This window comes from Alligator mississippiensis, chromosome 4, assembly GCF_030867095.1.
Source record: "Alligator mississippiensis isolate rAllMis1 chromosome 4, rAllMis1, whole genome shotgun sequence".
Taxonomy (NCBI): domain Eukaryota; kingdom Metazoa; phylum Chordata; order Crocodylia; family Alligatoridae; genus Alligator; species Alligator mississippiensis.
The window spans coordinates 84,712,803-84,726,246 of record NC_081827.1 but is presented as its reverse complement, the minus strand read 5'-3'; the positions used below and the strand labels follow the sequence as shown (position 1 = coordinate 84,726,246).

The following is a 13,444-nucleotide window of genomic DNA, read 5'->3' as shown; positions in this document are numbered from 1 at the left end:
GCATGGACTGCATCTGGCACCCACACTGGACTGACCCTGAATGCTGGATCCAGGGCCAGTCTGTATCAGGCCCTTGGACTATCCCTGCATGCTGGATCCAGTGGACAGGGCCAATCTAGCATGAGCACCACATGCAGCATATACCCCAGACCCATCCTGCCCCCGGGCCAAATTAATTTAACACTCCTGCTTTAGGGGACCAAATTTCCCTTGTCCTGCCATGGTTCCTGGAACCCAATCAACCAACGTTAAAACTGTCACATCTTCCCAGCTTTGTTGAAGGTATAACGAGAAAATAAAACCTTTGGAGAAAGAGAGCTGCTCATATAGGCTCACAGAAACCATTCAGGACATGCTGCATAAGTCTGCATTAATTATTGCTGTAAAAGAAAACCTAAATTCTTTCCCCCACTGCCCCATACTATTCCAAGATGGAGTGCGATGATGCAGTTCAGTATGCAGACAAATGTAATTTTCTATAAGGTGAGTTGCTACTTTGACAGATTGTTCTTCCATATTTTCCACTGCTTCCTTCTAGGAGGCTAAACCTGCCATATGTTTTCAAGAGGAAATCTGCCATAACATTTTCATTTCCTGGCCCACAGTATTTGTCAAATGTGTAAGCTGTAGATGCAACACTGACTGATCACCTCTAAGTGATCTAGGAGACACTTTCTTTCATCAAGCATAGGCATTGATATTTTATTTATAGGCTTCCTCTCTCCTACACTTTATCTTGTCTGTTTAGATTATAAACTCTTTGAGGCAGAGACTGTTACTATGCGTGTGCTTAGCACAATGGAGCCCTGCAGGCAGAAGAATGAGGCAAATAACAACTCTATGGTACTCATCACACTAGCATCTGACAAACTAAAGCATGTAATGAATTTGTCCTGCATTCACTACTCTGAAGCAGAGTGGTAGTAAAGTTCCAATTTCATGGATTGGGAACTGAGGCCCAGTCTCTAATTAGATGACTTACCTAAAATACAACCCCCCCCCCCAACAAAAAAAGAGGCAAATCTGGGAATAGATCCCAAATTGCTTATATTCCAATTCAATGCCATAACAGACATGTCCTTCTCTTGAAACAATACTGTGCTTTCTGAAGTCTTGAAGTGAATTCTAGGTTAATACTAGAGAAACGTCTGCAATGAACTGATCTGTTACTTCTTCTAGTGGCACTTCTGATCTCCCTTGGAGAATAACTTGACTTCAGTAGGTTATCAGCAGGGATCCTGATTTTCTCTGATTAAAAAAAAAATCCCCAATTTTTGGTTTAAAAAAGTAACACCAAATCCACATTTTTTCATAAAACAGTGTTTCATTTAAATCATGGGAAAAAGTGGCGGGGTTACTTTTTTAACTGAAAATCGGGGATTCTTTTTAAATCAGAGAAAACCAAGATCCCTAGTTATCAGCTAGTTTTCTTTCTCTTCAATTGATGCTAAAGTGATCTATGGCCATCATTAAAACACATCTCAGGAAATGTTTATCCCATAAATTCTACCCCCCTTCTAATGCTCAAACTCTGGGACCCATCATTTCAGACGGAAATTATGGGATGGAGTGCCCAGCACGACAGACATATGGCAATAATCAATAGAGTCAGCTAGCATGCCAGAACTGATCCCATCATTTTAAAATCCTATGCATTTTGGGTGTGTGTACATGTGCGTTTTAATGTGCAGTAACCTATTCTACTGTGTATTAAAGCATCACATCAAAAACAGTGCTAATATGCAGTAGAATTAGTCTACTGGGCATGTAGCATCTCTAAATAGGCATTGGTTTTTGCTACTGAACATTTGGGCAGCCTAGTGTGCCTTTATGTAGTACTCCATATTAGGCAGTGCAGACAGAAGTGAGTGACAATTTTTGCCTAATCTGGCCATAAAAAGCAGTTTATAGACATGACTGAACACAAGTGCACAGCTGCAAACAGCTTAAAAAATGGCGGATAAGGTGAAAATCTGACCTCCTCATTGCATGAGGTATCAGATAAACATGTTACAAAACATAGTGTCTTTTGTAAGGTGTTTCTGTGGAGCTCCCTGCCTGTCTCTGTTTCAGAACGGGAAAGGGGAAAGTGAGCAGAGGGAGTTCAGCCTGTGGGTTTATCAGCCCCTCCCTGAAGTTGGGGCAGGTTTATTGTAGCTCCCCCAAGTTGTGGGGCTCCAGTTCACTTACCCCACCCTTCAGCACCAGCTGGGGCACCCCAAGAACGAGCTTCACCTACTGCCTTTCCTCCCCTCCCATTCTGAAAACAACAAGCACTGGCAAAGAGCCCTGGCCACTGCTACGGGAACCTGGCTACAGGCTCCCCTCCACCCTGGAGCCAGCAGTGAACTTCTGTCTGGTCTGGGGGTAACCCTGTAACTCTGAACACTTGGCAAAAATTGTTCTGAGTTACAGCTGGGAGCATAGCTGACCCGAGCAAGGTGCAGGGCCCTGGGCAAATCAGCCCATCCCACCCTCACTCCAAACCTACGTGCCCTGGACCCTGTTGGCGGTGGGGTGGGGGGGTAGTGAGTGGCTAGATGCGAAGCTGGTGGTGGTGCCGAGTTGCCACAGCCGCTCCACTGAGCTCTGTGGGGCCCCCAAAGTGTGGGGCCCAGAGCAGTTGCCCCGTGCCCTGTTTTGCTCCCCACACTAGGGACGGCCCTAGCTGGGAGCTGCACTTCTGTCCGCACACAGCGGTACTAAACTGAATGCTCAGTAGCAAATGCACATTCAGGACTTTGAAAGTGTATTCTGGACCTACCTGCAGGCTCCCCTAGAGATGGGCCTGCTTAATTCAGTGCTGCACAGCCTTTTTGGACTCCAGGCAGTCCTCGGAAAATGTCACCTCTACGTTTTCAGGAGCGGAAAAAAAAATAGCAGAGTGCTTCTTTTCTTGCAAAGACCTCAGGGGAGGTGTGTGTGTGTGTGGGGGGGGGGGGGGGGGGAGAAACCACAACAGGTTGGGTGGGTTTTAACCCTTCAAGATTCCTGCTGGAAACCTCTGGGCTTCTGTTGCCACCCAGCCCAGCACTGCTGCCTGTGTGTGGCACTCCTGAAAGAAGTTCAAGGCACCTCAGGGCACCTTGAGTATCGCTGTCTTCATGACTTCTGCCACGAGAGGTGGGCAGAGGAAAGGGCGCTTGGCTTTTCTTATTATTAACTGGCTCGCTGCCTGGCTTCTTCTTAAACATGTCATGAAGAGCCGGGAGACGGCAGGCAGGGCGTTGCCAGGTGGGGACGGGCATGGGGCTCCTCGCTGTGGGGCAGCCCGGCTCTCTCGCCGCCCGCCCTCAGCCCGCTCCTCAGGCTTTGGGATGCTCGAAACTTTCTGAAAACTTGTTACCAATTCGGTCCTGGGCACCGGGGGAAGGGGCCGCCTGGGGCCGGGCACGAGCGCGGTCCAGCCCAGCCCAGCCCAGCCCAGCCCCGGCGGCGCTCGGGACTAGGGCGGGCAGGACAGGCCGCGGAGCCCCGGCCCCGCGGGTTCCCGTCCCGAAGGGGCGTCGCAGCCACGCGCTTCCCCCCGCCCCCAGTCCCGCGGGAGGGCGGGGAAGGGCGGGTCTTGCCGGGGCTGCAGCCGCGGCGGCGGCCGAAGGCGGCCGGGGTATAAAAGGAGGGCGCGGGTTGCAGCCGCCGCCTGTGCTGGCGCGGCGGGAGCGTGGAGCGCGTGGGCACGGGGTGCGGGGCGCCGGCTCCGGGCACCGCCGATGCGTGGACTATCCGCTGCTGCAACATGCCGGAGCCACGGTTCCGCTGACTGGAGTTAGCACGCGACGAGCTGGGCTGGACTGCAGCGCTGCCTTTCCTTATGAAGAGGACACAAGTGAGTGGGGGCCGGGCGCACGTGCCCTCCCAGGGCTGGGGCGGCGCGGCCCGGTGGCGGCTCCCCCGGGCACGCACGGCCGCATACACATGCACATAGACACACGCACAGACGGGCACAGGCACACACATAGCCGCACACAGTCAAGCACGACACAGGTACACGCAGACAGGCACACACACATAAGTGCACACACGCACACAGCTTGACAGGCGCACGCAGCTGACAGGTACACACACACACTGTGCATACACACATAGGTGCACACACACAGGCGCTGACAGGTGTAGGTGCACACACGCGCACACACAGGTTGACAGGTACACACACACGCCGGGACGACTCTATTCCCTGCCTGGACCCTTGCACCCCCAACCCCGCCGCGCCGCGCCGGGTGCCGGGCTCGGGCAGCCCCGCCCGCCTGGCCCGTAGCTGCGATGCGTTTCAGGCGCTGGGGCATCACCGGGGCGGCCTGGCGGAGGCCCTTGGCTTTCCAGCGCGAGGAGCTGGGTGGGACCGAAGCGGCGCCTCCGCCCCGCGGGGCTCGGCAAGTCGGCAGCCGCGGTTGGGAGCTCGGCTAGTGCTTTCCCCGGGGCGAGGCGATAGCGGCACCAGGGCTTGGCAGGTCCTGGGAGCCTCGCACGGGACAGAGCTGTTGCGAGGCTCCCTACTCGTGTCGCTACTCGGGCTGAGATGAGGGATGGCTTGAAGAATTCCCTTCTCGCCCTCTGCACAATGCAGTTGGGAGAAAAGTTCCAGTAAATGGGTTGGGATGAGGCTCTGATCGCTGACGATTTCCGCTAAGAACCTAACCTTAATAAATAAGTTACATATGTTGCCAGCCATGCCCTCATTAGATAGGTATGTGCTAAACACAGTGGACCTAAAACGCCAACTAAAGAGACAGACATATAGCTCAGTGCTATTCTGATTAGTTTCATTCAAGCAGCTTGTACCATACAGGACTCCGTATACATTTTCCATAGCTGTTTGGCATTCTTCCCCTTGCCCTTCCTCACCCTAGTAATAAAGGATTGCTCTGTACAGATGTGGGACTTTGTGCTATTAGGTTGTGCATGAGATTACAATCACTGCACTGTGTATATTTTCAAAAGGGGGAGGGGGAGCATAGTTGGTGAGAAAGGAGCAGGGAAATAATTTTACAAGCCCCCAAAGCTCTGTCAAGGGTAATGTCTGAGACTGCAAGATAGTAAGTGCTTGTAAAAGTCCCACTGCCTTCAGTAAGCATCAAAAGTGCTCAATACCTCTAAACTAGTAGAAAAAGGGAAAGAAATACTAACAGTGTAACAGCAGCCCCAGTACAGCTAGGGGCTGCTTTTGTTCTGGATGTGCTGCTACCTGTTTCTTCTTATCTGAATGCTTCCTAATTTGGTCCTGGTAGCTCACTTAAGGTATATAGCTTAAGGTTTTGGTGTATAGCTAGGATTAGTACAATAAACTAATATTAAAGACGGAAAAAATAAAAGGAAAAATAACCAGAAATGTGCCTAACTGTTCTACTAAGCAGTCAAAATAGTCTACCAAGTGGACTAAGTAGTCTCTCAAAAGGAGGGAATAGGAAGCCCTTGTCTCATCGGGCATTTAGACCTGGATTGGACAAAACCTGGGGAAATGTATTGCATAGAGAACACTTGTGTAGCAGCTGTAGAACTCAGTGGTCTGTAATTACAGCAACATCTTATCAAAATGAAAACTCATATAAAATGAATATCTACAATAAAATGATCAGCTAACATTGCTATAACTAACACTTGAGATCATCGGGTTGGCTTTCACCCCTTAGCTATTGTTCCAGCACTTACATACTCAGTACAGATGATTATTTGGAAGTGTTTCTTTGCAACATAAGAGTAGAAACTTTAAAAGTGTATACCTTTATTTACAATGGAATTGCTAACAGCAAAACACTAATTGTAACCTATTCCAGTTTACTCTTGGATGCGTGTATGGGGAATAGGAATGGTTAAAAGTTACCAAGTAAGGTGATTTGTGATCCTTGTCCAAGGACATGTTTAACTTACAAAAAATGTCAGTTATCACTTATGAAGATCCCCCCCACACCCCAATTCATAAATGCAGGGCAAAGCAAGCATAGTGGTTCCACCAATTATACCCGAAAGCCAAGCAGTCTGGCATTCTGCATCATATGGCTTAACTCAGGGGTTCTAAAAAACATGGTCTATCCAACTGTTTCTATCACAGCAGTAAAGCATCTGTCAGCCTTCAAGCAGTTTCGCTTCCTGCTTGTTGGAGGTAGTTATACAGGTTTGGGTTTCTAGAGCTTTTTTCTCAGCTATCTAATCTTTAAAAAAAACCATACAAGAATCATTAAGCCTCCTTCAAAGTTGCTGCATATTCCTTCTAACACTTGTGATCTAAGATGAAGGGATAGCAAGCACACAAGAAGCCAAAAACAAACAATGAATCATTCTGAAGAAACTGGAGTATGAGAAACTAAACAAAGTACTTTTCATAAGAAACATGAAGTGTTACATGCAGAAGAAGAAAGCAACTAACACAATTAAAAGAGAGGGGGTGTAACCAAAAAGTAGAAATTAGTATTTTGATATTGCTTTATTATTCCTTTCCATGTAACTGGATTATGTGTGTTGCAAAGAAAAGGAATGGAATTGGCAATCTAGGAAGGAAGCTGCCCACTAGATCTTTAAGAAGCAGATGAAATTCCAAAAAGTTTGAAAGGTGCTCCCTTAGCGGAATAAATTAAACTGATCAAGATCAAACGGCCTTAAAAAACTATACTTAAAATGAAAGAATCCAAGTTTCTGTTGTTTAGGATAATGTTCTACAAGGCATTGTGTTTAGTTGTTGCAGCTAAATGATTGATGAAATGATCATACACATCTGCAAGTGAAGTGCTGAAGCACAGTGGAGGAAAAATAGGATTTAAAAAAAAATATATGTAATAAGCCAAAGAAGCATCTTGATAATTTAAATCCTGAAATTCCTTCAAAACATGTACAATTAAATAAAAATGTAATTCCCTATTGAAACATAACTATAACTTCTACTTATGTAAAAATAGAACAGCAGTTTCCTTGATTATTAATGGTATGATTAAACATTCATATTCTTAATAATAATATGATTAAACATTTAGGGTCTAGTCCTACAAATTTTTTACTCATAGGAACAATCCCAATGAAGTAAACTCACTGAAGGATTACATGAATGCAAGATTATGCATTTAGTAATTAAACATTATTACTAGAACTGAGTTTGTACTAATAAGCAAAACAATCACTGATATCAAAGAAATCTTTGAAATTTGAGGGAAATAAGATAATTGATGATGCTGTAAGGCACAAAATATTTATTGTGTTTCTAATTTCCTCATTCTTTCTTTGATTAAATGGCAATCTAACAAGTATTGCATGGTTCATTCAGAAAAAATACTGCTAAGGGAGTTGCATGCAGAACTACCTAGAAACAATAGTGAGAGTAGCATCAACCAGCAGCTCTTGTAATTGCTAACTGTTTTAGAAAGGAGACCTGACATACCAGGCTAGACATATGGCTTCTTAGAAATATTAGTTCTGGAAAAGGGTTGAGGGGCAGAACATGGCTTTATTCACTGTTGAATGGATGTATTTATTGCTGGTTACATGACCTTTTGGGCTTGTGTAGAGGGAATCCTTCATTCTTGCCTCTGGACAGGAAGGGAGCCTGTCTGGAAATTACAAACTATGTATGAAGGAAGTCAATTGAGATCATATTCAAGGAGAATGAAGATCTATGTATTTGTCTTGCATAGCAGAAGGTTAAAATAAAGAGTAAAATATAGATCCGTTGCAAAATTATGTATGCTGAGCATATGCAGGCACTGTCTTGATAGAAGTACCAGCCAATGAAAATTAAATTCTAGCTCAATTTTCTCCTTTTCTGACAGGTGTTCAGGGGACAGTTTGAGATGGATCATGTAGACCAGTAGTTCTTAGATTTTACTGATTTGAGGCACCCCCAGGCAACTGTGGTATCCAATTTCAAAAATTTAAATTTATACATAACAGCACTTTGCTTCCTTGCAGAGAGGCCTGGGAGTGAGAATGGGGGACTGTCCAGGCAGGGACAGGCCTGAGCCTGGGCTTATCTGTTTAGTTTATCTGCTTATCTCCTTATGCTTCACTTATCTCCTCACTCCCCACACCCTTCAAAAGATCTAGCAACACCCCAGGGTGCCCCATCACCCTTGCTGAAAATCACTAATGTAAATTGTATAGGGTTCCACAACAAGAATTCTATAAGCACTGCGTAGGCACAGATTTCTATAAGCCCTGCTTAGGAGACAGAAGCTGTAGAAGCCAGGATGCCATGCCAAAACCAGTTAATAAAATAGGTCACTCCACAACTCTGCTTTTGTGTTTGCCTCTAGAAGATTAATTTGCTTAGTTTGAAATATTACATTTTGAACCTCCTGAAGTGTGTAAAAAAACAAACAAACAAAAAAGCCCTTTTTGGAGGTAAAACAGTAGGATTGTCTAGATATTCTCCGATCAATGGTTTAAAGTTGCACTGGCTTGCGTAGTCACCAGGCTATGCAAAAGTTAGAGTTGGCCAGATGTGCTGGTTGGCTTAGAGTGGGCAATGCTAAGTATGTAGTATACACAGCACCCATTTATTTGAAGCAGATCCTGAAAAAAAATATGTCTATACAAGTCTGTTTGAGTAGTTTTGGAGCTGACATAAAAATGAAAGTATTTTGTTCTAAACTCGCTCTTTGGTATGCAAACCCCCATATAAATTAAGTTAACTTTCCAGATCTGCCACTTTTCCTTGGTGTACCGGTAGAAGGAAACTGGGAAGAGGGGAAGGTGTCACATTCTTATTTTTGTTGGCTGCTTATTAATTAAATTTGGGTATTTTATTTAATTACATTTATGAATCTTTATTTTACAAGTTTTCATATATGGTCAAATCCCCAAGTGCAGTTCACTGATGTAGTAAATAAATTTACTATAAAGCATAAGGTTATTGTACTGTGAGGGTCTATTTTTATAAACTGTAACTGTAAAAATTATCAGAAGTATATTAGTTTAGGAATGGAAATTGAAGGTACAGTATATTAAAACTGCCCAAGAAAAACATCTAGGTAAGGTGTTTAGTTAATTAAAACTGTGACTTTTAGAATTTCTTACTGAGGGCTGATAAATGAATTATTTCCACTGAAACAAATGTCCAATTTGGTAACATAGTTTAATGGACATTTTGGGGCATGTTGATACAGGTGGCAAAATTTACAAGGTGAATGAATGGTTGTTTGCTTATGGAGTCTGCTCTCAGGTTCAATCTCTTGGGATCAGTGCACACCAGCTATTTGTTTATCTTCCTGACCCCATCATTACTGCTAAAACTACTGTAGGGGGAGAAAGTTAAAATACTTGAGTCTCCCTGACAAAGCACATTTCATTCATAATTTCAGGCAAAAATAGAACGTGTTCCCAAATCATTCTGCATCCAGCCAAAGTCTAGGCTGTAGTAAGGTCCAGGAACACATTTCCCCCAATCTATTCTTCAAAATTAAAGGATATTTTAAAGGATATTATAACCCAGTGAATGCGTACCTCTGCCTCTCTATGTGTCTACTTATTAGGGGTGTGTGAAGCTTTGGTTTCTGATTTGATTTGGCGGAGATTCGGCTTGATTCAGCAGCCAAATCTCCAAATCCAAATTGAATCAGGAGACCCTTTAATCTCTCCGAATTGAATTGGACCCCCTGGCAGACGCGGAAGTACTTCCAGTCCACTTCCGGATTCACTATCGAGCATGCGGGGGACCCCCTGCTCTCCTGTGGGATGCTCCATCCTCCCCACTATCGCAATGTTCATAAGCTGCACCTGGTACCTCAAGGTATGTAGAAATTTTTTTTAAAGCAATGGCCGAATCGCTGATTCTCTGAATCAGCATTGAATCTTCAGATTTGGTTTTGGCTGAATCAAATCAGGACAGTGATCCAAATCAACAAATCAAATCATTGCCCCTGATTTGGGCCGAATCAGAATCGAATATGGCCCATTTTGCACACCCCTACTATCTATCTATCTATCTATCTATCTATCTATCTATCTATCTATCTATCTATCTATCTATCTATCTATCTATCATCTCATGAAGAGAGCTCTAACTCACAAAAGCCTATGCATCTGTGATTGATTTAGTCTATAAGATTCATTTCTGCCTTGCCTTTTATCTATCTAAGGTACATATGGCTCCCCCATGCAGCAGTACATGGGTGCTTCATGATCTTTTATTGGATTTATCTACACAATATGAAAAGTAGGAACGAAGAAACAGAGAAGGTTTGTAGATTTTAAAGGTATATAGGTGCCTAGTCTCATTGATTTCTTTTTAATTAGATTTAATCACCTAAATATAATTTTAAAACCTGTCCCTGAATTTTCTAGGCAGTTAAATCAAAAGTGATGTAGGCACTTGTGTCCATACCTGAAAAGATGCTTAGGAGTCTATATACATCTTTTGTGTTCAGAACCACCATGTAGATGATACTGACATGCTTAAAACCATCCCTTAGCTGCCATCTAAGCCCTATAGGTGCATTGTCCATTAGTGGGCCTCTCAAGTCTGGTATCACCTCCCTAAGTAACAAATGATTCTGAGTTCTAATATTAGTCAAAGTCTCAGAGCTATGTAGTGAATCTGGATTCTCAAGACTAACATTAGCCTGCCTATCAAATCAGCAGGGCCCAATCCTGCGAATGAGTGTGTTCTTCAAGCACACCTGGGTGTGTGCGCATGTGTGTCTAAGCACTCATTTAAAATGTGGAAGACTCGGGTTTCAAATCCCTGGTCTCGGGGAGGGACCTGAACCTTAGTCTCCCATGTCTCTGGAGAGTGCTCTAGCTATCAGGTATTTGCTGCTGTAGGATGAGTCATAGGGTATGGATATACATAACACAATATCTTAAATGTGGTTTAACCTTGAAGTAGACAGACATACACCTCTGTAAAGCTGGTTTAAATCTTCTTGAAATGGTTCAAAAGTGCATTTAGAAAATCAAGTAATATTTTGAACTAGTTCAGTGTGAACTGTTATGTGGACATCCAAGTGACATGAGTGTGGTCAGTCCTCCAGACATTCCCCCGCTGTGTTGCCTTCCCTCCCCCCACCCAAACTGTTATAACTGGCAACTCTGGTATGTAGCCAGAACTCTATCTACCCCCTTTTTTATTTTTGTTAACATTTCTTATCAATGATTTCCCTTGCATTGCTTTTCTTTCCCTCCCCACCCCAAATCAGGTAAGCATAGTTCAGACTCCTGTCACTTGCAGGCTATTGAGGTTTATTGAACTCATGTTTAGAAAATAACAGAAAATTGACAATGCTTTCAACCACAGGGCACCCACCCCTAAGACTTCCAAAGCATGGTAAACCCCCTGCTCCCCTTCCATGCCAGGCTTGCTGGGCTGAGTGCTCACTGCCACCCCCTGGTGTCAGAGCCACAACACATCACATAACTGTAAACTGGTTCCCAGTCAGTGACGTTTTGGAATGCTTTGGTTGTTGTGTATGTCCACACCCTTAGTCATTATTCCACTTGGTATAAATAATTCATTGTTCATTGGACCCAAGAGAATTAATTTAAAAGTTAGGTCACACAGCTGGTATATGGAGGACTAAGATTCGTGTTCCAATTCAAGTAGCTCAAGGTATAACTTGGCTGTTAACCCAAACCTCATTCACACAAACAATATCAGCTTGAATTTGTGTGGCCCTTTAAGCTTGAGCTAGATGGCTTGTTGGTCATATTGGCTGAAGCTTAAGTACTGCTGACACTCAAGCTAGTAAAACAGTGGGGATAAGTTTATAGGTGATATAGTAGAGTTAGGATGGCTCGCTAGCTGTTTATTAATCAAAATCCCATCAATCTGCAGTTTTAACTTGCGTTGTTCACAATATGGCCATTTTCACTAGAGCTAAGCTAGCTTGAGTATAGTAACTTGGCCAAACCGTTGCAGTGAAGACAAGGTATGAAAAGGTGAATAGGTAAGTCCTATTCAGCTACTCTGCTACTTCCCACTTCTTCATTCTTTTGCTTCAGATAAGGACTTCAAATATATTTAACTTCAGTTCTTACCTGGGTTTTAGGCCATTTCCTTTGTCCAGAATCCACAGAAAAAAACCTCTGAACTTAGCCTGGGCTACTATGTACTTACCTGGGAGCACAAGCTTCACTTCACTAGAACATGCCTATTTTATGGAGACAAAATCATTCATATGAGATTCTTACATCACTTTCCCACAATTCTTACTATGGGGGAGAGAATTTTTCATGCACTTAACTGAAGGGAGCAGAGGGAGCTTGTTCTGGGGGGTGGGCAACCCTCAGAATGAGCTCCCTTCACTCCCCTTCCCATTCTGAAAACAGAGGTAGAAGCTGAATGAGGGTTCAGATTGCTGCAGGATTGGGCCCTTTTAAGCACTCTACAGCCATGCCCTTCTATAAGGTTGCGGCTATAGAGAGCTGTTGCACCAGGGGGCCAGTTGCACAACAGAATGTTACTTCCGTCAGCACCCAGAGGAATGCAGGTAAAGCTTTTCTGTGGAAACACTCAGACCCAGATTAAATAAATCCAGGTGCACAAACTTTGTTCTGGTTTATTGTGTACTGAAAACAATCTGATATCTAAGAAGTGAATGTTTTCCATTCTGCACCATTAAAGACATAGGTCAAAAGGAATATTTGTATTATTTTAGCATAGTAGAAATTCATAACCTAACTTTGGTGTACTGAGCATAATCTTAAATAACCAGTTGCCTCTGGGAATTTACCTTCAGTATCACTATTTTTCATGATGAAGACAGGAATTCAGTCTCAAAGTAAACTGTTAATTGAACTTTTTGAGATTGAGAAATTCAGATCAAATGTTCTTCAGTTATTTAAAAAAGAAGTTTTAGGATGATACCTGAACTGTAAATATTAGATCCAAAAATTATCTTTATGTCATCCTTTTAAACAAACACAATGTTTATTTCTTTCCTGCCAGTAATATTACTTTGTTAATGGCAGAGCAATACATGTTTTCCACATACTTGCAGGATGACATACAGCTATTTTTTCTGAATATGTGCTTGGGTTTATTTACTGACACTTGACCTTTAATTAGTTAGGTCATATACTTTATTATAATTTCAAATATTTTTGTTTTAGTCAAGCCATAAAACTGGTAGTTGTCTTTACAGTTTATCCCCCTTTTCAAACACAGAATTAACCCTGCAGACATTGTAGTATTATTTAGTGTGTTCAACACATATAACAGTAGCTTCTGTATTAACAGGGTGAACTTATATAAACAACATGCACTGAAACTCTTGGTGTCAAATAGGTATAGCCCATTGATGTATCAGACCAGTGTTTCAAAATATAGTATCACAGTGCTATGAGCCTGGAGATTTTGGCGTGTTAGATGTATATTTGTTAATTCTTTGTACTTATCTACTAAACTTCCCTGTACAAAGTACAGACTTCATATTTCTTTATAAAATGGGAATAAGATGTCAAAGAAACTAACACTGACTTTTACAGTATAACCGTGGTAATGGACTGTAGTTATGCAGTGATG

General features: G+C 43.3%; 1 protein-coding gene across 4 annotated transcripts in view; it reads left to right on the top strand.

The window, feature by feature from the left end:
* Nucleotides 1-3,592: 3,592 nt before the first annotated feature.
* The window catches only part of KITLG (KIT ligand), a 96,441-nt gene continuing 86,589 nt past the window's right edge, over nt 3,593-13,444 (top strand). Inside the window, exon 1 of one of the 4 annotated variants that reach the window (XM_059726152.1) lies at nt 3,593-3,826. In XM_059726152.1, coding sequence (XP_059582135.1) covers nt 3,812-3,826 — 15 coding nt within the window. In that variant the 5' untranslated portion in view covers nt 3,593-3,811. The remainder of the gene's footprint in view (nt 3,827-13,444) is intronic. The other 3 variants (XM_019480917.2, XM_059726151.1, XM_019480916.2) reach the window with 3 other exon arrangements.